The 25,658-nt window shown below is 43.8% G+C and overlaps 1 protein-coding gene across 2 annotated transcripts in view; it reads left to right on the forward strand.

The window, feature by feature from the left end:
* GLI3 (GLI family zinc finger 3) overlaps positions 1-25,658 on the forward strand; it is a 285,323-nt gene that overhangs the window by 248,230 nt on the left and 11,435 nt on the right. For both annotated transcript variants that reach the window (XM_067745853.1, XM_067745854.1), the window contains 2 exons: positions 19,438-19,587; positions 21,038-21,202. In XM_067745853.1, coding sequence (XP_067601954.1) covers positions 19,438-19,587; positions 21,038-21,202 — 315 coding nt within the window. The remainder of the gene's footprint in view (positions 1-19,437; positions 19,588-21,037; positions 21,203-25,658) is intronic.

Here is a 25,658-nt window from a genome sequence, read left to right on the forward strand (position 1 = left end):
CAGTAAAATCAATGAAAACCTTTTTCTGCCTTTTTGGGTATTTGTGAGGTCTGGTTCAGAAGATATATCCAAAGAACCACATTACTTAAGTCAAGACTCTGCTGCTTTAGTACCAGGTCTATGGCGTGAGTCTTCAGTGCTACCGTTGTTCTGTATACAGTGGTGGAAGCAGGCATTCTCGGTCATTTTTGTGTGTCTCCCATGTTAATCGAGTTGGTTTCCTTTTTTCTTATGCCATCTGAAGTTAGACCTTTTTTTTTTTTTTTTTTTTGGCTGTACCACGCGGCATGTGGGATCTTAGTTCCCCGACCACGGATCAAACCCTCACCCCTGCATTGGAAGCATGGAGTCTTAACCACTGGACCGCCAGGGAGGTCCCTGAAGTTAGACTTTTATTGATAGTAACTTCCTATCATGCAATTAGGTCCAATGGAAAGTGAAGAAAATGGTATGGTACCCTCTTTTCAACAAGAAAGTCCACTCATCTGAATCATCTAATGTATAAACTAAATCAACTTGCAACTTTTTAGGTCACTTGACACTAAATATAGAAAACTGTGGATACACTTCAAGGAGAGTTCAATCATTGTGCCCATCATACTCCATAGAAGCTGAAAACCGATGTGGGAGGAAATGCAGGAACGGGAAGGGCCATTGAAGTAGATTTGGAGTGAAAAAGAATACTCTCAGGCAGAAGAGAAAGAAACAAAATAATTAAAGTTGTTAGGCCATATTCACCTCAAAGCTGTACTTAACAAAAAGGCGATTTGACTGTCGATGTCCGAAGTTGAAGGATAATTTGGTGAGTAATGTAGAAGGTGAGAATATCCGTGGCCTGAGCATGAAGTTAGCTCTGTCAGTGTAATTTCTGTGGAGCCAATATTATGTTAACACCATGTAGAACCTCTGCCAATAAAATTAAGTGCTCTATTGAAATGCTGTGATTCATTATGTTACTTCCTTGCTAAAAGTCATGCATTTTGTATTTCATAGTCTGGTGAGAGGTGTTAAAGGTGAGAAATGGAATTTATTTTTGAGGCACTAAAGAAGGGAAAGGTTATGTAACGGATGGTTGTGGAATAGGCCCATTCCTGTTTCATTACCAGTTTGTTTGACATAACCCACATCCTGCTGGGGTGAGAAGCAGCTGTTGCGTCCACTCTTGGGCATCCTTTGAATGGTTTTTACAGGCTTTCTGGGCACTTCAGATAAGATGAAGTAAAGGAGCTGGTTTTTAAAATATGTACAAAGAAAATACAGTGTTCTCTGTCACATGCTTGGAATTTGAGCCCGTGGTGAGACTCCCTTAGAAGAGGTACCATATATTGATTACTTCTGCCGTCTCAGTTTACTTGTAAAATAAATGAAGTCAGCCCTTCACCCAAGTCCCTAATGACCACTTCCATCACTTACCTCCTCTTTCTAAGCATTACCCTGAGATGACCTGGCGGACCAGCTTAATGACAACATCTGAACCAAAAAGAATGCCTCATCCTTGACTCTTGCCAAAAGAAAGGAAGTAAAAAAAAAGTCTTTGGGCAGCAGGCACCTAGGAGCTGTCTTGTGCCCTAGAGCCTAAGTTTCCATCCAAAGCACAGCAAGAAAAACATGGATATGAGAGTTAGATTGAGAAAATCTTTTTAGTGCATCTAGCCGACTCCAGCTACAATGAAATATGAGGAAACTGAGATTATGGGGTCGTATCTTGGATTCATGTCGTTCAGCTGAGCACCGTTTCCTGAGCACCTGCCGTGCGGAAGTCACAGTAAAGGCCAGTGGGGCACCAAGATGAATGAGATCCAGTCCTTCGACTCAGGAAGCAGCCTGGAAGGGGGGAAAACCACGCTCGTGCAAAATAAACCCATCCCCAATGTAAAGCAGAAGGTTCCATTAGAGAAATCTCAGAGTTAGGGCACACTTAACCCTAACGTCCAGCTGGGACGCCAGGCCATCCTTTCCCACCTCTTTCTTTCTCGTTGAATTTCCATTGTGTTGGACGCTTTCTTTTTTGCTCGTCTAATCCTAGGACTGCTGAGAGCAGCAGTGGCTCTGATACTCCGTGATCTAGAATGATCGTGGGCTCCGCCAGGGAACGTCAGTAACATTCACTTTAATAAAATGTGAACATTGCCAACCCCTCGGTCACAGGCAGCCTGGCGTAAAAAAGTTGACCTGCAAAGTTGGCAGTCCAGCCATCACATAGCCGCTTTTAAGGATGCTGTAAAAATCCTTTCCATAAATAACGTTGAAGAGGCGGGGCGGGAGCTGAACTTCTCCAAATGTCCCCTTTCTTTATCAGCCTCCCAACCAGTAAGGCAAGGATGCAGTTCTTTCCTGGGAGATGGCAGTTGAGGTTTAGATTATGTCGTGTATGGAAACATCAGAGGGGGAAAAAGCCCAAACCTAAACTCCCGTTTAAAAAAAAAAAAAAAAAAAAACTTTTTATATACCCAGAAAAGGGAAATGGGAACCGCGCACAGCACTCACACCTGAGATGCCGCATCCCTCCCTGCAGCTTTGCAATATGAATAAAAATCCCGGTCTTCTGCCCATCATTTCATGGCCCGTGGACTTGCACAGGAAATCAAGGAAGACTTGTAAAACACTGCATTCACGGAGCTCAAAGTTTTGCTTGACCACACTTACCGCATACAGATGCATCGACTCAAATCGGAACAAGATGTGATCTTACTGAGAAAGAATCCTTATAATATCACGTTACCTCCCCCTGAAAATTCCCCTAAGCATGTACAAAATGCAGAAGACCTAAAGGAGGGTATCGAAGAAAGCCTTTAAGGCTGAGAAGCAAACTGCCTTTGCGTTCCTTGTATCATATTATATATACATATTACAATTATGTCAGCGATTAAAAGCATTGTCATGCCACATTATGAACTGTTTTTATGTTTAGGATTAAATAACTCTCCCCACACCCCTATGGATTCCTTTTATGTCCTCAGGGCAAATCCTTCCTCTTGGGTCAGGAATGTAATAAGGTAGGTTTTCCTCTCTCTGGGATATTGTGTCTGTCTCACTGTGTTTAAATTGATGCAGAAAGCTCTTCAGAGCAAAATACAGTATTTTCTTTGTATATGAGCCAGCAGTTGACTAACCCACAGGGAATTCTCTGTGTTGAGCATTTTAAAGGTACAGGTTGGGAATGTTTGAACGGCTGACGTTCAGTGAAAACCACTGGGGAAGTGTATCGGCCATGACTATAGGAGGAGATGCTTTCTCAGGCAGTCATGAGGGGAAAACCATCATTATTCTAAACCAGTAATTTTTAAGTGAGAAATTACCTTAGGAAAATTACCCAGCTCGTTTTAATAAGAATGGTTCAAGACAGAAATAAAGAGGATTTGCAGTTTGTATAGATGTGTGTACATGTAATTTAAAGGCATTTAGCTTCTGAAAATGAATTTCCTAAAAATAGCCATCCTTCCTCCATCAGATGTTATGAAGTGTTAACACATCCCTTCTGGGAGTTGAACCACGGACCCTGGGATCCAAAAACAGCAAACTTAGCATTTGAAGTAAAGGGAAATTTCTTTTTGATTTGATAGCTCCTTCCAGACCACCAGTTGCTAGAGGTCAAGGCCATTTCCAACCAAAGATAACTTATTTAACTCTTGTAATGCTAGTTATTGGTTTTGATAGTACCCTGGGTTCTAGGATCTTGGAATACACACAAAGTATAAACAGGATACACTGTGTGTGTGTGTGTGTGTGTGTGTGTCTGTCTGTCTGTCTGTCTGTCTGCAGGAACGCATGTGTTTTCTTCTTTCCCTTCCTTCTTTAAGGATACAAGGTCCCTCTCTCCTGTCAGTGTACTTTCTGTAGCATTTCATTAAAAAAAAAACAACTCTGGGAAATCCCCCCTCTGGTGAGCTTTTGGCCCTTTATTTCTGACACACGATCCAGCTCTTTTTTGGCTGTGAATTCGCCACCTTTTTTCTAAGTTCCATCCCTGTGTAGGTGGAAAGTTTAGCCCTGCATTCTGTTCTTACTGCCTATGCCAGGAATTCATGGCACACTCTCTGGTAAGTTACCGAACCTCTCCCAGTGTCAAGACAAGCCTCTTGAGGGAGATAAAGAATGGGGAGGAGTGAGCCAGACAGAGAGACGTTGGCCGAGCAGGCGAGGCACGAGCATTTGTGTGAACAAATGTACTGCGCATATAGCCTACAGGCCATGTGCCCAGAAACAGCCAAGATGGAGGACAAAGCAAGAATGGCCGTGATGCCTGTGCCACCTCCCATGGCCCTGTGCAATGGACTTGATGCCGAAAACTCGGCCCCTGTGCACCTGTGCCAAATCAAATCTTGGAGACAGAATTTCGGGTGAGGTAGAAAAGAATAGCGTTATTGCTTTGCCAGGCATAGGGTGACGCCATGGGCTCATGCCCTCAAAAACTGTGTGTCCCCAAACTGAGGGGCCTTGATGAGAAGTTTTATAGCAGTGGTTCGAGGGTTGGGTTGCTGATAAGGATCAGGGTGTGTTCAGGGCCTGCATTCCTTTAATCAGGCCTCAGGTGGTTTCCTGATGCGCTTCTGTGGTTCTTGACGGTTATCAAACTGTGACCTTCTCTCTGGAATGAAGAATGCTTCATCAGATAGTTAACATCTTCCATTTGTTGGGGATTTTAGCCGTGCAGAAGAGCTCAAAGATACTGTTATGTGTAGCCCTTGAGGGGGAACCGGGACCCTGCCCCAAGGCTGCACTATTGTTTCTTGACTCTCCCTTGTGTCTACATTCCCTCCCTTCCCTGATGAGCAACTGTTTGAACCTGCTGTTTGGAATTCAGGGAGGGTCATGGAGGCTGAAGCCTATTCCCTGCAAACAAGAAACGGGGGACACAGAAAGGTTTCTGTGCCCGGGAGCCCGACAGGGTCCTGCTCTGTTTCAGTACTTGTGGTTGAGTTACCTGAAAAGTGAAATTCACAGAAGTCATTCTGCAGACCATCTAGAAAAGATAACAAACATATAATACACTGTTACTTGAAATAACCAGGTGACAAAATTTGGACCAAACATTGAGTCTCCATTAGCTTCAGTCTCTGGTTTGGGGGCAAGTGCATTCCCTATTGTTCCCCTATAGAGTGTTAACATTCATAAACTTTTAACCAGTTTCTGTGCTGTTATAATCACACTGTATTAATATTCTGTTCAGATATGCAATGTGGAGACAATTAGGCTAGCCACCTATATGTCAGAGGCATGCATTCGCTTGAAGGGGTCAAATGAAACTTTAAAAGTTGCATGATTACTCAGTATACACTGGCCACATTTTCCTAGGAAAACGTGCTTATAAAAATATGCTTTATAGAATCAAGCCCTCAAATTAAAAACATATTTTTAGGAATAATTTAGCACTTCTTGAGAAATGAAATTCTTACTTTGGTGGGGAGGTGAAAGGCAAAGCAAAAAAAAAAAAAAATGCATAAATGGCTGAAATTCAAGGAGAGTCATCCTCCCCCAGGAGTGATTTCACCATCTGAAAAATAGTGCGAGGAGGGCTGGCTTCCCAGTTCTCTTTTGGAGAGCCCACAAATCACTTCGTACACACATACCCTTAATTTTTTAAATGTTTTTAAAAGTTGCCAGGTTGAAACCTGCATCTCAGTGTAATGCCTTCCTCGTTTATTTGTCCAGCTGAAACTCTATAGGAGCAACCTTACTTCCTTGTTTCTGTCTCTTCAAGCACTTTAGTCATGGAAGGGGGCAAAATTTCCATTTCATTAATGAGATTTCCACAAGCAGATTAAAGAGGAAATATGCCCTTCAGTCTTCTGTTACTTAACAGCATTACATTAGGAAGAAACCTCAGTATAAACTATCCACAAAAACAATAGCCAGGGGGCCAAATTCCAGTGAGATAGAGTGTAGCTTAATCACAAGGTAACTTGGCCTTTTTCTCTCTCCTTCATGGGAAGCTTTATTGAATTATTTCAAAAGAAACCTATGGGAAAACATAAGATTATTTGCTTTCTACAAACAGTGGAACATAACATTGAAAGTTAGGATTACCACTTAAATGTTAGAGCCTTTACCCCAAAGTTACGTCAACATTGTCATGGTGGGCAAAAATAAAGCTTAGAATTCCTTTTCTTTAATAATGAACAGGAACCAACTAAGATAACTTTGAATTATGTCATTACTAGTTCAAAATCTCAATTTACAATTGAAATATAAAAGGGGGCTTTGCTTGGTGGACCCTAAAGGCATATAAGATGCTGAGATTTATCCGATTGTTGGGAGTAGAGGAATCACAGGAAATTGCTTCTGTTTCCTGTGGCTTCTGGTTCTTAAAGCACAAACCTAAGAGGTTGGGAGTATATTGACGCCTGGGACCGCATCAGTTCTAAACGTGGTATTTCCAATAATGCATTCCTCCAACAAATATTAATTGAGCATTTACTATATGCTGGGCACAGTTCCAGGCACTTGGGAAACATCACTGAACAAAATCAATAAAAATCTCTGCCTGTGTGGAATTGACATTCTTGTGGGAAGGCAGACAATAAATCATACACAATCTCTGTATGTAAATTATAGTATTTAGGGGTGATAAGGGGGGGGATAGAGCAGCAGGAAAAGTGGGGTGGACAGTTCAGGGGGGAGGAGGTTGTGTTATAAATGGGGTGGTCAGTCTCATGAGGGAAGCAGCATTCCAAGAAGACTTGAAGGAGGTAAAATAATCTTGAATTAGTGGCCCCATCCTAGATGTAACCCAGGTGTCTCCAAGCTGCCTTTCCGGCCAGGTTGTCCAGCCTCTGAAGTGGCATTTTCCTTTAAGGCATTGGCTCTGCACTTCCGTCCATGTTCTGTCCGGTCTCCCCCACCCTGCATGGTCTAGGTGGTCTTGGATTCTCTCTCATTCCATCTCCTATCTTGCTGGGCACTCGGTCCCCACTGATGCTCCGTTTCCTGCACTCTGTGCACAGGACTGCAAGATGCCGGTGGTCTTTACTTCTTCAGCTCTGCCTATCTCCTTGATGAATGCTGTTACACAGAACTGAATTTTATAGACAGCCTTGGGGAAAACAAAAAGGGTTCAAAACAGCAAATAGCTTAAAAAAGGAGGACTGCCGACTTCTATCAACCATTCTCTAGCCCCTTCCAGCCTGGGAATGACAAATGAGCCAGTGGTTTCCCTTCTTAAGTTCACGCTCTCCACATGTTCCTAGACATTTTCTCTTTCCTATCTGATCTGTCCAGACTTACTGGAACTGAGAAGCTGCCTCTGGAAGAAAACAGCTTTTACTGCTTTAACTCATCTGTCAACATCTGCCCAGGAGTCTTCCAAATCCACCCAACACGGTCGATGTGCCCCAGTCGCCGCCATTTTGTTCTATCTCCTTTGTTTTCTCCTTTATTTCCTTTTTTGTTTCCCTATCTCTTCAACACCGGTCTCCCATCCTTTCTAATTGCTGTCCTTCTTCATCCTCTGTACAGTCTCCGTAGGTCAGGGATTTTCAAACTGGGCTTTGTGAAATCCTTAAAATTCTGGGTATTGGGGTCACCAAAGACAATATGGGGTAGGGAAGGGAGCTGCCCTCGTTCTTCAGCTACAACCTTTCTTTGTTTCTTAAATCTTTATGTTTAGACTTGTCTTCTCTATCGGAGATGTCCTGGAAGCACTTCCAATATGTCATGTCTCAAACAGGAACAGAATCTCTCTCAAATCTGTTTGACCTCCCATGCCAGTTATTGTCTCAGAATCTTTCAAGCTAGAAACTTTGGTACCACCTATTATACCTCTCTCTAATTCACCCTGCACACATTATTCCAAGGGTCTTTCAAATGGAGCCCCTTCCCGCCATCCTCATGGCCTCTGCCCTCAGTTCAAGGCCACAGATCTCTCTTGGGTAATTAGAGCAGCTCCCTAAATGGGTTTGCTGTCCAGGTCCTCTATGACACCTACTAGAGTTACCTTTTCTAAACACGAATCTGATCACTGCCCTGCTTAAACCTTCTTTTTGTTGCCTGGGGTCTGCAGCTTAAAGCCATTCACCCCGCCTCATGGAGGGTAGCATGTGAATAAGTTAAGAGTTGATTGAAAAATGGTAAATTGCTCTACATGTTGAAAGCTTGCTAAAGCTGAGAGGTCTAGGGGTTTCCTTTTTATTTTGCTTTGGTAAGACAGGCCTGGAAAAGCTCTGGGCAACGGGCCTGCTAGTTTTCTATGATGTGGGGACTCGTGCATTCTTCTGGGTGGCTTACTTAATTGCAAAGGTGTCCATGATGTGAAAGCTAATTTTTAAGCAGTATTCCTTTCTGCGTTCTGACAGCCAGTCTTGGACAAGAGCCAGTGGACGTGTCTTATTCAGTCTTGGCTGTTCAGCGTCTAGCGCGGTAACTGTCATATCATAAATAAGCATTGAGTTAATAGTGAATGAATGAGTCAGCCCAGCAGGACTGTGGGCAGATTTCCAAATGGATAATTTTGCCTGGTTGCCTGCCTCCTTCGTTTCTTCCAGTAGTTCTTGAGATTTGCCTATGTTTGTACCATCAACAGTCACCACTGCCTTCTTTGCACACACACGCACACCGAATCTTTTTCTGATGGCCGAGGAACTCTCCTGCCACTTTTCACGCAGGAGGATTCTTCCTTTGCAAGGTGATGGGCAGAAGACCTTCAGGTAGGGTCATGGCCAGGGACGTCGTTTGGACTGGGCTGGACCCAGAATAACTTTTCTATCCCATATCTTCAAAGGATTTCATTAAAACAAAAGATACTCGACTCTTCTCCAGATACTAAAAATAGATTTGAAATCCAAATACGTTTTATTGCATTTGTTATTACTTTCACAAAGATTCTAGCCATTAAAATTATGACATCGAAATGAACAAAACAGGATGCCGGCTCAGGGGCTGATTGCTGGAATGTTCAGAATCAGACTTGAGTGGAGGGAACACGGTTGCTTTTATAAGGGTAGTGAAGAGTCAAAGTCAAATCGCATCTTTAATTCACCTTTATTTTTTCTGGAGTTTTGAATTTTCTCATAATCACACTGTATGTTTAGGCTCTTTACAAAGAGCAATGCCTGGATATTCAGGTTCCTGGTGATTGCTGCGATCATAAAAATTTAAAAGTTGGCAACTGTACCCAATAGTTTGTTATAACCTATAAGCAAAAAGAATCTGAGAAATAATAGATGTATACATGTGTAACTGAATCACTTTGCTGTACACCTGAAACTGACACAACATTGTAAATCAACTATACTTCAGTAAAAAAATTTTAAAAAGAAATTTGATCAGAAAATACATACATACATACATACATAAAAATTAAGAGGTAATTAAAGGCTGATACTTTGTATGCCTCTAGATAATGGTACTCTTAATATTTTATATCACAAACAGGAAGAGTTTGTATCTACCTTTGCATTCAGGGAGACTTTAAAAAAAATGAGTCTTCCTTCTTCTTACAGCTAGTCACGGAGTGTGTGTGTGTGTGTGTGAGAAAACATTAAGCTTCTCACATTAAAAGTGCAAGATGTGCTGTTGTAATTATATGATTGTACCTATCTAACCTACCTTTCAAAGTTTTATAACAGAAGAATTATTGTGACAGTAAGTTGCAGAGTGTAACTACTATGCAGATACTAGTTGGAATTCTTAGTACACGGAGACACCACCCATTAACCCTCCTTTCTGTCTGTGGCAGAAATCCAAGCCCACAAGGTGGAAGGATTTCAATGCTCTAGGACACAGTTCGGCTTCTGAAATCTTTTGCTTGGCAATAAAGGCCGTTGCCATGGATGGTAGTGCTTTCCAGATACAGGGGACTCTTAGAAATGACTCCTACATGTGAATGACTGATTTCATTTGGTCCTTGGGAGAGGACCACCTTCCCTGGATCCCTTGTCCCTGCCATTCTTCTCAGCCTAGGAGGTGGTTGAGGAACAGAAGGTGGGGCCTTTGCCAGAGATTCCGGCCTCTTCTGTTTTGGAGCTACGCTTTTGGTCAGAAAGCTTGACACTCACTGTTTGGTGGATTTGTTCATTGCAAAGAGATGAAATAGAAGATGCTTTTGGAGAGACTGGTTTTCCAAATTATTTCATTCCATGATTACACAGTTGAAATTGTCTTGCCTGTCTGGAATGAGTAGTATTCTTATTATTTCTAGAACGGGTACTACTCAATCCTTACCTGCTTCACTCTTTGGATTCTTTTTTTTTTTTTTTTTTTTTTTAACCAGGCCCCCCAATCAATTTGCTTAGGGAGAGTTTGTGTTTTTATTGCCTTTTGGGCCGAAACAAAAGTTGATATTTAGAAGAAGAAGATAAATAATTAAATGTGCCCGGTAACTTGAGAAATGATGTAAACAGAGTCTTAGAAGCTTGGAGGGTGTGATGAAACCACATTACATCTCTATTTAAAATCTCAATGGGATTCTCAGCTCTTCCAAGAAAAGAAATTCTGAGTCCTTCTTCAACAAAAGCCACCTTATTAAACTGTAAGAGAACCCTCTCAAAAGAGAATTACATCCATGTTTTAGGAAAATAACTTAGAATTCAGAGAGCAGAATTGTAAGAGAAAGAGCGCGTCGGTTCTCACAAGGAATTGGAGACCCTTAATCCATTTTCAAGAATGAGAATGTTTTCTTTTTACCTAAGTGAAATCAATAACATGAATCAATAATATATACATTTTTCTTTATAAACATTCTTCTCAAAAACTGAAATCTCCTTAATATTAGATCATTTTAATCATTAATTAATATACTGGCTTAATATTAAGTTTGAACCAGTAACACATGCACTTCTTATGGGGGAGGGGGTATCAGCTTAGATAGATTATATCACAGATTATCCATTTATACCTAGTTATTTGCTAATTCAGTGTAACAACAAAAGTAAAAACGTAGAGATTCTGAATTACCCGTGCTCGAATTTTCCACGAGCATTTAGTGAATCTTAGCATATAGCATGCATTAGGAAAATACCAGTTTTTCCCTCATGTGCTACTTTGCATTAAATTCCTTGAACGTACATATGAATTTACCTATTAGCGTACGATGTTTTCATTTTGTTTTGTTTACAACTCTGCACATAGTTTCATTTTCTCCATCTTTCTACTCATTTTTACAACTTGAAAGTTGGTTTCCATTCTCTAAATTCAACACTGCAAAGCGCTTTGTCCAGACATTAACTTTTTTAAAGAACACTGCCTTTCTTACCCGTAAAATAAAATAATATCATTACAAATTTATAGATAGAAACAAGATTTTAATAACTGTCAGGGGGACTCCTTGTTAACGAAGAAGCACATATATTTATTTCTTCTCAACCAAGAAACACATTTTAATTTTTATATCACCCTAATTTCTAATATTCACAGATCAGAAATAGGAAAAAATTCTACTTTTAGGAAGAGAGGGCAGTTCTGTACCCAAACTCTTGAGTCCTTTTGACGTTTTTCTGTATAATTTTATACTTAGATCAAAAAACTGAAAGATACTTGGGTATTTTTATTAGCCAGTGTGAACTGAAACAGTCATTTTGTGAGGTCTTCATGAAGATCTCTCCCACAGCAAACAATTATAGCTTTTTAAATACTCTGCCAGGAAGAATGATGAGTGCCACTGAAACCATTTAAATTATTTTATTTATCTAAAATTAAAGTGCATATTGAGATAAAAGGCCTGTTTCAGCCCTGGTAGTCTCTGATTCCTGCTTTTTTCACTTCTGCCTAGTAAAGCCTTAAGGAATCCTTTCACAGGTTCTCCCTAATAAAATCCATGTCATGACAGTTGTAAAACTCCTGCAAATGTTACGTGTGTCAAAGAATACACAAAACACGGCTTCCCTGGTGGCGCAGTGGTTGAGAGTCTGCCTGCTAGTGTGGGGGACGCGGGTTCGAGCCCTGGTCTAGGGTGAATCCCACATGCCACGGAGCGGCTGGACCCATGAGCCACAACTGCTGGGCCTGCGCGTCTGGAGCCTGTGCTCCGCGGCAGGAGAGGCCGCGATAGTGGGAGGCCCACGCGCCGCTATGGGGGATGGCCCCCGCTTGCCACGGCTGGAGAGGGCCCTCGCACAGAAACGAAGACCCAACACAGCAAAAATAAATTAATTGATGAATAAACTCCTACCCCCAACATCTTCTAAAAATAAATAAATTAATTAATAATAATAATAAAAACACCTGGGTTCTAGTCCTAGCTCTGCCACTTACTCTCTCAACTTTAAAAAAAAAAAAAATACATAAAACAAGAAGGTGTATGCCACCTTTCAGATGGAAAGTTTTGAGGGATTCTTGGAGACAGTTTTCTTTTAGGCAAGCCTTTCAACCCCTCCCTTGAATCAGTCTGAATGTACTTGATTCTAAATTGTTTTTCCCTCTCTCTCCTTTGCAGAAAAATCTCTGGGCTACCAGGTCAAGAGCTAGTCATAGATTGATATTATAAAATCAGGAAACCAGCTGAAAATTGAGCTTCCTTAAAATTGTTTACCTGTTGCTACCCCATCCCACGCCAAACTAGAAGCCTTTCTTAACATACTTCCTGAGCCAATCCTGAGACGTTTCAAACGATCAAGTTCTGTTAAACGACATTTGTGTGCGGAGAGAGATCATATTTACCTGAACGTTATTTTTCTATAGACCGTAACTCTCTGCTTTTACATGTACCTTGTGCTGTGAAAATCTTGGCAACTTAACCTTGTAGCAACTCTTTTAAGTTGGTGAAAAAGTTCCGTGTTATTTGAGAAACACTAAATACTGACAGAAAGACTGGTGTGTAATGTATATGCCCGGGGGAGCCGTATGGAAATGAGGGTGACGTTTGAGTGTGAAGCTTTACATATCCTGCCTTCGCTGTGTTTAGGTGTGTTTAACCGTAATATTTTCATTACAACAGTGGAAGGAATTTACCTTCCTGACGTTAAGGAGCCTGGCTTCTTTAGAGAATGAATCGCAAGCAACAGCAAGGTGTTTGCTGATTAACCTTAGCCCGGCAGAGTGTGAACGGGGAGGTGCAAACCTTCCACACGCACCTTTGAGCCACGCTGTATGTAGCCTCTTCTCCGAGGAAGTCGCTTGGAATGGAGGATGCTCGCCCATCCACGGGACGTTGCTTTCTGGGTGGGAGTCGGTGGGGAATCAGGCCAAAGGAGAGGGAGCTAGAAAAGGAAGCAGAAGTGTGCTTCCAAGGTTCACAGACTGCTTGAATAGCAGCTTTATTTGGGGAGCAGTGAACAGTCGGGATAGATGGACAGCATGTGTGTGTTTCCTCTGAAGGGTTAGGAATAGACTGAGGACGAACTGTCAGCTCTGAACTCAGAGTGCAATAAGAAACAAGAAGAAAGGACCCTGATCAGCCCAGTGAAATCCACCGTGGGCTTCCATTTTGCTGCTGGTAAAAGAAAAGCTTCAGTTTCCCTCCTGCACCATTGCAGCCTCCGAGGTTGACGCCAACGGGCTGGGCTTCCCAGAGAGAAGCCCTGAAAACAAAGATGTCCCTTCCACTTCCCCAATGGCCAGGCCAACTGGAGTGATTCCCCCCACCTTTCTCCCTGCCCCCAAAGCTCCATGGGGAGTGCAAGAGACAGGAATCCTGGGTCTTAGCTCATCTTGCTACAAACATGATCACGATGGCCAAATACCAGCTTGGTTGGTTGGCTATGGGCTCCTGAGATGTTTTATTTGCTTTATTTGTTTCATCAGCCATCAGTTTCCTGGGGCAAATGCTTACAATCCCATTTCATTGGAAAGCTCAGAGTCTGGATTCAGCCTTTCTGGGGGTGCCTGGTCCCGGCATCTTTGTCCTGTTTATTCAGACAGGGAGCGTCCAGACTGGCCCCGCGGAGAGGGTTGGCATCCACCGCCGTAATTTACACCATCTATCTCTTTCTGGCGCTCAGGCCTCTGGCAAATTGCATGTCTTTGTGCTGGATTAGTTTGGAATTTAATCATGCATTATTTTCCTTCCAATTAAATTATTTATATATTTGATTAACCTTTTCACTGCCAGGAAGGCAAATTTTCAGTGAAACCACAAATAAACACAGGCCCATCAAATTTCAGGCCGGCGTCCCAGGGGCTCGACCTGTTTGTTGAGTGTTAAGAATTCGCTGCGTACGACTCTTCTTAACTACCTAGGGTTTTGGTGAGCAAAGAAGGGGTGCTTTTTCCATCCAGTCCCAGGACCATGATGCAGAGGGGGACATCTGTCTATCTCCCTCCCCTCGTGTTATCCCAGGACCCTGACTTTTATTCCTTTTTACTGCCTTCTCTTTGCTCTGGCGCTGAAACATACCTCCTTCTAATTTTACTTCCTCAGGCTTCAGAGCCAGCCTGACCGAGACTGTCAAGGGCTCTGTTAGCCCAGAAAGGAAACTTTGAAGTCATCTCGTTCAGGGAGAGCGAATGAATGGCCCACAGGCCAAATCTAGCTACTGCTTGTGTTTGTGCAGCCCATGAGCTAAGAATGATTCTTATAGTTCTAAATAATTAGAAAAAAAAATGTAACGGATAACCCAGGATATGTGAACTTTTCAGCCTCCATAAACAAACAGCTGCACCGTGTGCTGTCTATGCTGCTCTCCTGATCCAGCAGCAGATGAGAGCTGCCCCAACAGAAACGTTTTGGCCTGCAAAGGCCTGAAATATTTACTCTCTGGCTTTTTACAGAAAAAGTTTGTGGACATCTGATGGAGTTCATCACGCTTATTTTACAGACGAGAAAAATTAAGGCCCGAATAGGTGAATTGTCCAAAGGTACACAGCTTATCACAACTTGGTCTGGGGGGCATCTTCCAATGCACCCACCCCCACATCTCCGAGCTCACGTTTTATAAGATCTGCCCTAAGAGGAGCCCTCCATGAGCACCCCACTGCAGAGGCCAAAGCAGCTTTTTTAGCAGAGTAAATATTTAGGACATCTGGACGTGTAAAATCTATGATTTCTTAGAATTTTAAATTTCACCTGAAATCTAGCTTCGGGAAATGTTTTAAGCTCAAAGGTGCAAAATGACATATACACACTACTTACTATATTTCAAATAGATAACCAGCAAGGACCTACTGTATAGCACAGGGAACTCTGCTCAACATTCTGTAATAACCTAAATGGGAAAAGAATTTGAAAAAGAATAGATACATGTATGTATATAACTGAATCACTTTGCTGTACACCTGAAACTCACACAGCATTGTCAATCAGCTCTACCCCAATATAAAGTAAATATTTTCATGAATAAATAAATAACCTAAATAAACAGAAAGATTTCTGTGTTTCTTTGAAGTAATTGATTATGTCTGTGCTCAGTATTTGGACCCTAAAGACAAGGAAGGTGGACCTGTTCCCTGCTGGCTGAGGTCATAGAATCTCATTTAAAGAAAAATAACTTGGAATCTCAATCCAAGTTGGCCCTCAAGAGCGGTTTCAGAAAATTACAAAAGCATATTAGACAGGCCTTAGGTCTCCTCTACGGGGCAGAAAGGGAAAATTCCCAAGGTGCTAACCTTTCTGAAAGTGACATTGCTTCCACGGTCCCGAGAAGCTTGCCTGTCCCTCCCCACACGGAGACAAGACGGGGTGCTGTGTTTACTGATGGGCACTGGATTCCCGCCACTGGGATTTTCAGATATTGTCCCAGAGGCCAAGGCCGATGCAGCTTGGCCAGGTATTAATCTGAAATGGTTTGCGCTTTGCAGTCACTGGCCTCACCAGCCTGTTGTCAGCTCTCCCCTCCCAGCTCGGTGGCAGGTACCTCAACACCCTGGTCGGCAGCTTCTACAACATCTCAGCCACTTTTGGTTACTAAAGTCCCATCCGATTTAAACCTCTAACCTGCTGTCCACTCAGAGCCTCCCCTCCATACACCAGCCAGGCTCACAGCTCTAGGGGGCTGGCAGGCTGTTTCTTCTTCCCCTACCACACCACCCATCCAGGAGGGGCCCTCTTCCCTCTCCTCCTAGAGTCTGGCTCCCTTCAGCATGATGGGGAAGGCAAGAGACAGGGTCCATTGCTTCACTAGCTGCTGGTGGTGCTTCCGTGTCCGTCATCCCCGTTCCCCTGAGTGACTCCAGGTCGCTTGGGGCAGGCGTCCAAGTGCTGGCTTTCTGGTGGGGTGCACTTGAGTTCTATGCAGGGGTCTATCCTACAGTCTCCCTGCTGGACACCTGACCCAGCACTCTGCATTTTAGGTGGGCCCAAGCTTGGCTACCTCACTGGTATCCACTGGACCCCTGGAAACTCGTGCCTTCGTACTACACCAAGCAGTGGCAGTGCTGGAAGCCTCCTGCCTCAGCCTGGCCCATCCTTACCTGCCCTGCGTGTTCCTCACCCTGTTCCTCAAAGGCACTAAATTCTGTCCTCCTCCAGGGGCTTCCGTCCATCTTTCTCCCCACCCACACCCTTACCTGCACACCTGCCGAGTCTCCACTCATCCTTCAGGTCCTACTTTAAACGCTGCTTCATTGGAGAAGCCAACCCTGGTCTCTGGTGTTCCCCACGGATTTGGGACCTCCTGTTCATTGTTTTTCTAAAACTCTCTTATTTCCCTTCAAAACGCTGATCACAACTATAATTGTACTATAGTCCTTTAAGCCATTATCCGTGCCCCTCCAGTAATTCCGTGTCTCTCCAGTAATTCCGTGTCCCTGCCCTGTAATTTCCTCAGGGCAGGACTCAGGTCTGTCTGATTCCCCAGCACAGGGCCTGGTGCGGAGTGGTACCCAGTACATACGTGTCCATATGTGGGCGATGAATGAAATGTCGGCAGTCGCTGAGTATTTGTTTTATTCTCCCCGGCAAGACGGGGTTCTCACTGGGCTATCATTCGAATCGTTCAAGTCCTTTTGAATTCTTGATGGTATCTTATTTTAAAGTAATAGAACACCTGCATTAATACCTTACTGTACGGATACTGGATGAAATGCATTTGAAGTAAGCTAGGCAAAAGCATCAAGTATAATTTCTCTGGTCCAGAGAAAGTTCAGTCTCTCACATGAGCCGATCAGCCCGACAGATATTTACGGAGGACCCGCCAAGTACCCGGGCCACTGTCGGTTGCTGAGAATATGAAACCGAAGATCGCGACTCAAGGAGCAGGTTCAGCCCAGATTCTCAGACCGTTTTCCAGTTTTAACTTTGCCTGCCTCCTTTTTCCCATCCTCCTTCGCTCCCCCCCTTCCTTCCTTCATTTTCTTTTCATGCCTCTTCATCCAGGAAGCTTGATGCCTAATAACTTGGAAAAAAACGGAACCAAGAGCAATTTGTATGGAGTGGACTTGTGTGATCATTCATTGCTTTCCCTGGAAAGGAGAATTCATAGAACCTCTCTGTATCATGTGGGCTTAAAGACTGGGCTCCAGCACCCACCTGGGACAATCCTGGGTGATGTGAACAGATGCAGACATGTTCTCGAAGCATAAATTTAGAGATGGCGTGTTGTCCCCTGGCCGGCACATCTGTTCTCTTCATCCACGTATGTGCCCCTGCACCACGTTTTTAAAAAATTTTTATTGGAGTAGAGTTGCTTTACAATGTTGTGTTAGTTTCTGCTATACAGCAAAGTGAGTCAGCTATACGTATACATAGATCCCCTCTTTTTTTGGATTTCCTTCCCATTTAGGTCACCACAGAGCATTGAGTAGAGTTCCCTGTGCTATACAGTAGGTTCTCATCAGTTATCTATTTTATATATAGTAGTGTATGTGTGTCAGTCCCAATCTCCCAATTCATCCCACCCCCCCTTCCCCCCTTGGTATCTATGTTTGTTCTCTATGTCTGTGTCTCTAGGCTGTCGGACAGAGTGAAGTAAGTCAGAAAGAGAAAAACAAATATTGTATAATATCACTTATATGTGGAACCTAGAAAAGTGATACAGATGAACTTATTCCCAGCATCACGTTTAAGAAACACTCATACTGAGGCAGTTGGCTTTCTATAAGAAACACACATCTGTCTGCCAGGGGTTGGGATGCGGTCGTGAACCTGAGTGATTCTGTGTGGTTTCCTCGTTGTGTTCAGAGCTCCTGAAAGAGTCCTAGTTGTCTGCCTGCGCCCTGGGCTGTGTCACCCACTCTCCCCTGTTTCTCGGGCTTTCTGAGAGCTGTTCTAGGAGAGGAGAGTACACAGCAATTGCTTTTCTCTGCCCGCATCCAGTTTTAAACTCCCCAAACAGCACAACAGACTGCTTTTTTTTTTTTTTCCCCTGCGGCAGCCAGCTGCCTAGTGGAATAACTGAGAAAGGTCGAGTGATGGTGGAATTTTACCACCAGCTCCCCAGAGACCACTCAGTTAGGAACCAGAGCCTACGCAGGAAAGTAATTAAACGTCATGTCACTGTTACGGGGCTCAGGGAACCCAGAGGAGGTTTCTCTCATTGCACACATTTTTTAGTGATGTGTTTCCACGTATGTGGGAGAAAGGACTCACAAAGGCCTTGAATTAAGGTAAATAAAGTATAGAGTGACCAGAGAATGAAAACAACAGTATCAACCTAGGGCACACACTGCCTCCGTCATCCGTGACTGGACATTAAAATCATAGACTCATCTTCCTGGAGTAGACTTGAATTTGGTCCAGATTAAGAACCACCTGTTCCTCTGGCGCTGCTGTAGATTTCACGTGTCTCCCAGTTGTAGGACATTTGATGTATGAATCCAAGGAACTCTATCAAAAAATGATCCTAAAACTTTGAATTGGAATTCGGGGGAATTCGTCTTCATTTTAAAAACCCAATTAACAGAATTCTAGAGCGGGGAAGAACCTTAGAAACTAGGGAATCCATTCCTTTATTTTGTGTATGAGGACAGCAAAGACCCTCAGACACTAAGCGTTTTGTTGACCATCACCTGGCTTTCATCTTCAGCATCAAGGACATTTCTCTGTGATTCTTATCAAAGGGGTGAGTCCACTAATTGGAACTAAAGTGTCGTTTGAAAAAGTGCTTTGGTTTTTCTTGGTCCTTGTTACAGACTGTGTGTGTGTGTGTGTGTGTGTGTGTGTGTGTGTGTGTGTGTGTGCGCCCTTTCTGCAGTCTTGAGCCACAGCACTAACCCAAGATGCTACCCAAGGCCTGGAGGGAGTGAGAGCTGGCAGTCACCTCTGTGGTCAGTTCACCTTGACCCCGACTTGGCCGATGAAAGATAACGGAGGCCCAGAGAGGACGTGGGTGTCTCACCCCGTTTCTGCTCTTCTGATGTCCTTGATGGACTTTTTCTGGGACACCAGGCTTCTTGCAAACCGGGTCACTCCTACAAGTTAGGAAGTATCCCTCCACAGTCAGTAAGAGCAAATTTACTTAACAAACATCCTAAATATAGTAAAGGTATATAGTAAAGGTTTGCAGTGTAGTAAAGGTACCGTGGAGTCTTTAGGACTTAAGGTTGGAGGATCTGGGGCACCCCGTTCTTTTGCCTTCAGAAAAGAGTAGGACATTTCCATTTTATTTCTGTCTTTCTTTTTCCAAACTCCAGCATATAAATAACGACCATATCCATGGAGAAAAGAAGGAGTTCGTGTGCCGGTGGCTAGATTGCTCGAGAGAACAGAAACCCTTCAAAGCCCAGTACATGTTGGTAGTGCACATGCGCAGGCACACGGGGGAGAAGCCTCACAAATGCACTGTGAGTACTGAAGGGGCGGGGACCAGCTGTCCACTTAGGGGAGTCCTGCACCTGTGGGCCCTTCCTTGTACTCCAGGGGCCGTGCGAGGTGATGAGTGGTGGGAGAAGAGGGTTGGAGTGCTGTTTGTGATAAACTCCTGGGGTCTTGAGAGGGGTTTCCAAAACGGAGGGGAGGTGAGACATGGAGAAAGGATGCTGACAGCTTTGGGGGATGCTGGAAGGAATTGATCTAGACCCGCCCCGTCCAACACGGTGGCCATGAGACACATGTGCATTTGAGATGTGACTAGAGCAACCACAGAACTGATTTTTAAATTTTAACTTAAAATTTTAAATTTAGATAGCCCCACGTGGCTAACAGCAACTGAGTCAGACAGCCCAGCTCTGCAGAGTGGCAGGCAGGCAGGTGGCAGTGGGGACGTGCCGTCTGGCACTGCGAGTGAGCATCGGGCCACTGGACCTGACCCAGCACCAGTGCCTGTCACACCAGAGCCTTGGGGAGCACGGAGAGGGGCCAGTTTCGACTTGAAAAACTTAAGTTGACTTTTTAAAACTATAACCCTTAATGGCTTTAGAGTTTTTCCTCGCCCTCCTCGTCTGTCCCCATGGCCCAGTACAGACCTATGAAGGGTTGGGATTCCCGCAAGGCTAAGGCTTCTTTCACTGAGGTGCCCGCCAGGCAAGGCTCAGCCCTGGTACTTTACATCTTAAAGGCCCTTTACAAACAGGATCAAATTTCCTGCCTTTGTAGGCACACAAAGCCATATTAATGAACTTTGTGCTGAATCTGAAATCAGTGGGAATTCAAGGAGATCCCTGAGCAGATAATGAAACCCATTGTCCACATTGAGTGGCCTTTAAAAAAAAAAAAAAAAGTCCAGGATTTTTACTTAGCCCTGAAAACGCTTTCTCTCGAACGGCCCTGAGCCCCATCTGAATCCCAGTAAAGGCAGAGTTTACTGGACTTTTGTTCACTGGTTTTGAAAAGCCGCCAACCCTCCAAACGTCCCCGTCTTTTTTTTTTAATTAATTAATTAATTTTTGGCCGCGTTGGCCCTTCGTTGCTGCGCGCAGGCTTTCTCTAGTTGTGGCGAGCAGGGGCTACTCTCTGGGGGCTACTCTTCGTTGCAGTGCGCGGGCTTCTCATCGCGGTGGCTTCTCTTGCTGCGGAGCACGGGCTCTAGGCGCGCAGGCTTCAGTAGTTGTGGCTCGCGGACTCTAGAGCGCAGGCTCAGTCGTTGTGGCGCACGGGCTTAGTTGCTCCACGGCATGTGGGATCTTCCCGGACCGGGGCTCGAACCCATGTCCCCTGCATCGGCAGGCGGACTCTTAACCACTGCGCCACCAGGGAAGTCCCCCAAACGTCCCTGTCTTTCATCCACGCGGAGCGAGTGGGATACATCAGCCGTCATCGTGTGGGATCATCCAGATTTACCTGTTTCCTCCTCAGTTTGAAGGTTGCACAAAGGCCTACTCGAGACTCGAAAACTTGAAAACACACTTGAGATCTCACACTGGAGAGAAACCGTACGTCTGTGAGCACGAAGGTTGCAACAAGGCTTTCTCGAATGCCTCTGATCGCGCCAAGCACCAGAACAGGACACATTCCAATGAGGTAAGGCCCCTCCAGGAGACACGTGTTGGGTCCAGAGCTTGTGGTGGAAATAAAAAATCCTCTGGGGAATGTACTTGGAAACGCAAGCCTGTTCCGTTGTATTTGCTTCTGGCCACTCCCAGCACGAGTGGGTTTGGGGCCCCAAAGGTAGGGCTGAAACCTGGGCCCGGATGGGAGAGACGTGCAGGGTGAAGGGGGAACGAGTTTCACGTTGTTCGGTACTGCCACCTACTGGTCAGACAGCAGGAGCATTTAACTTGGAATTCCATCCACTCGCTCTGCCTGGGAGAACAGGAATGCGTTCAAAGGACGACCCTGTAAGCACCAAGGAGAGATTCAGAAGCAAGGTGTTGACAGCCAACAGCTTACTGCTAAGACAGCCACTTTTATTTGCTTTCTCCAGGTGGTATCTTCAAAGGCGCTTATATCAAAAAAGACTTTTGCAGAGTAACCCACCTTGGCTAAATAGGGCTTCCAGACATCCTAAATTCCAAAGGATCTTGGAAGCTAGAAACCCAGAATGGTTTCTAGTCAGTTATTTAAGATAATATATTGAGTAAGGCTTCATGGTCGTAGTTGGTTCCTGTTGTGTTGTTATTTTTAGATATTTATCCCCCCAAATTTCAGAGAAACGTAAGAATGAGCGAAAATGATTTGCAATTCATTTTGTTTACATTTTAATGCACGTCTGCCTGCAGACCTCCAATTTCTCCTTCAAGATCTAGCTTAGATTCTTCCTCCTCTGTGAAGTCTTCTCTTGAATGTACCAGAGATTAACACAAAGGCTCCCCACATTTGTGGTAGAAATAGGCTAGCTACCCAGACTTTGTTCCCATGAGATGTAGTTCTGCCCCACAAAGTAGGTCATCAGTTTGCTTGAAATTGTGTGAGAGGAGCATTTTGACCTTGGCATGACTCTCATCTGACCCTACAAAGTGCCGATTAGGCCCATTCTTGATCTTCCAGATGGAGAGCTGGGAGAGGGAATTTGGTAAAAGTGGACCATTCAGCTCACTGGCCATTGGCTTGAAGGCGGCAGAGATGGTCCTCACCAAGTTTCTTTTCAACCTAACTGACAGAGCAAAAACATCTCTAAGAGGATTAGCCACACTAAAAAAAAGCACACTCACACATAAACTCACACACATGAGCTCACTTATACAGACGCTTTCTCAATGGTTCATAGTAGAATAAGGAAGCCTGAGTCCTTTAGGATCTCATTATTGATCCAGCGTTTGCAGATGTTTTAGAGGAGATGCCACATCTCCATCTTTTACGTCAAAAATGCTTTACAGTGTGCGATAGTTGCGGTATAATCCGCTGTACTTGTTTTGTACCAACTTCTAGGGGGTCTAGAAGAGGCAGATCCATAGAGACAGAAAGTAGATTGGTAGTTGCCAGGGGCCGGGCGAGGGGGAATAGGGGTGACTGCCAATACGTGCAGGGTTTCTTCTTGGAATAATGAAGATATTTTGGAATTTGATACTGGGGACGATTGCACAAGATTGTGAACGTACTAAATGCCACTGAATTGTGCAGCTTAAAAGGGTTATTTGTATGGGATGTGAATTAAATCTCAATTTAAAATGTTTTAGGGGATTTGATTAACTTAGAATTTAATTAATATGTTTACATTTCATGTATTTAAGTACAATTGTGACTGGAAACTTAGAGGGCATTCATTCCTGTAGATTCTCTCCTGTTACTGTGGATCAGTTTGGGCCCTGGGTATGTTAGGACTTTACATATAAACATAGTGACAGAGCTTTGTATCTTTTTATGGACTTCAAATGTGTGCCCATGTCTCTTTGCTTTAATTAAGTGCATTATATTTAAACATGAATTCTTCTGTGCAGTAAAAAGTGCAATGTTGTAGAGAGTTTAATATCCATCATGAGATGAAAACATACCTTGGTCCACAATATCTTTCACCAAGGTTGAGCAACTTACCTAAAATAAATTATTAACATTGGCCATAAACACATAAATATAATTTTATTCACAAACACGTAAATCATTTTTTCTCTGTTCCACATAGAGAAAGCCCTCGTTCTTGCGTGTGAATGATGGACGGTTTCAGATACACCAAAATTAAGTGTATCCAGGAAATCCAGACTTGCATCATCAAGCAATTGTAGGCAAATCTAGATGTCTTCTTCCATTTCTTCGCTCTCTTATTTGTATCTTAGTTCCTTCACCGAACAAATATTGATAGCTAGTTATCCGCCGAGCACTTTGCCATTCTAGATGAGGCAAGCAGGGTGGAATAGAACAGGAAGGGAGCGATACCCATTCGGGTAATCTAGGTCTCCTCCCTCTCGCCCCCATGGCTGCCCTGCCCATTTAGGGTCACTGAACCATCGCAGTGGCCTCTGACCGGGCTCCCTACTCCAGAACAGGGAGCTCCCGTTCCTCCCCAAACCAGACGAAGCCAGTTTCCTGGAGCTCTGATTCGGTTGTATCTTCCTCTCCAGAAAGTTCCAGTGGCTCCGTTTTTCCCATAGGAAATGTTTAGACTCCTTAGGCTTGTATTTGCTCTCACTGGACCCAAGCCTTCCCTTTCACCATTCCCTTGACCTCTCACAATGGTGACCATGAATGGCACCTTCCAGACAGCCATGCCTGCATGCCTGAAGTGGTCCTGCTGCTGGACCTTTGCTCTGGCTACTTTTTTTTTTTTTTTTTTGCATCCTCTTGCCCTCATTTTTATCCTTCAGCATCTTGTTTGTCTTTCAGGACCCAACTACGACGCCTCTTCCTAATCAAATCTCTGTTTATTGAGCACTTATTATGTGCCCCACATCACATCGTGGTAAGCACCACGTGCACATGGTCTGATTTAGCCCGTACCCTGACCCCATGATCCGGGCGTTATACCCAGATACAGAAACGAAATTGATGCCTCCCACGATCATCCCAAGGGTGATCTGTCCACATCTGTCCACATCCTTCTCTAGCATCCACACTTTGTACTGTAGATAATTCATGCTGTCTTATTTTTCCTACCGTATTTTATACCCCTTGAGATTTGATCCTGTCTTATAAAACTTTGTGCTCAGAGTCTTGCCTATAGTAGGGGCCATTAAATGTTTACCAAAAATTTTATTTGGATACATTCTACACAGTCAAGTAGAATAAGTATCCCCACTTTCACAAAATACCTTTCAGTTCAGGGAGTCAAGAAGGCAATGACAGTACCAAAAGTTAAGTATCCAGGACAGGAAATACGGGTAACTCAGAATCCTGACAACATTTATCTTTACCTACCATGAGATTGCATTTCAGTCATTCATCACAACAGAATCTGGGGGCCAAGAAACGTAACTGAGTTAATGTGTTTTCTTGTGAAGTTAAGTTTCCTGACCCTGTGTTCTTGGAGTTTTTTTGTAGGTGGCTGTTATATATGTCCACATGCAAGGGCACATGGGCACACATGTACTTGTATGTTCTGTTGGTCCTGGAAATGCAGGAGCTCATGAACATTAGCAGATTCATTCCACCTCTAGCTGTGTTCCCATTTCCAAGCTAACCCGTGATACGTACCTGCAGATATTTATGGGAAGAGTAGCTCTTCAAACATGTAACACTGGCCTGGCTTTGTGTTCCCTCTCCCTACCCCATGCATTCCTGTCTGTCTGTCACAGCAGCAGAGTGAGCAAAGCACAGGGCCGAGGTCAGATGCTATACGGTAATAGCACTAATCATCAGAGCCATTCTTCTGTCCCTAATGCATAGAATTTGATGTGCTCATTTCATTATATATATATGCTGCAAATCACACAGGCTCCTGAGTAGAAGTAATTTGTGGTTAATGGGAATCAATTCTACCCAAAAGAATCGCAAATTTGGAGGTGAGGTCTCTCAAGATAATTTCTGGAATCTTTATTTCACTCCTTTAGGACATTTCATCATTTTAGGTAGCTCTCAGTCTGTTCTTGGGCTTTTAGGGAAAAAGCATCATTCTATAAGACAGGGAATCTTTTTAATATAACTGTAATGGATGCATTATATTAAGCATGACTTTTATGACTATTGTTTACCTAATAGCACATATTCTGGTATACACAGAGGTAAATATAGACTCATGTAAGTATCCTTGAATATATTAGATTTCAAGGGAAGTAAACGAAATCACAGTTCTGACGTTGGTCATGAATACAATGCCATGAGTTCTGTGATGCGAGTAAATACTCAGCTATAAGGGTCCATATAATTTTTTATGACTGTATCTGTAGGCTTGATCACTGGCCCACGTAGAAGAGAAAAGTAGCATGAACTAATTTCTAGATCTTAGTACTCGCGAGCAGAGCCTCATGCAGGAATCCTCGTCTCCAGGACGACATCCATCCGCCCTCATCGGTTTACGAGTAAGCATTCGTGAGCACTCGGACAGGGCTTACGACTTCGAAGATCAGAAAGGTCCTGGATATTCTGAGCCCTGAACAACCCCCGCAGT

The sequence above is a fragment of the Pseudorca crassidens genome, chromosome 8 (assembly GCF_039906515.1).
Source record: "Pseudorca crassidens isolate mPseCra1 chromosome 8, mPseCra1.hap1, whole genome shotgun sequence".
Taxonomy (NCBI): Eukaryota; Metazoa; Chordata; class Mammalia; order Artiodactyla; family Delphinidae; genus Pseudorca; species Pseudorca crassidens.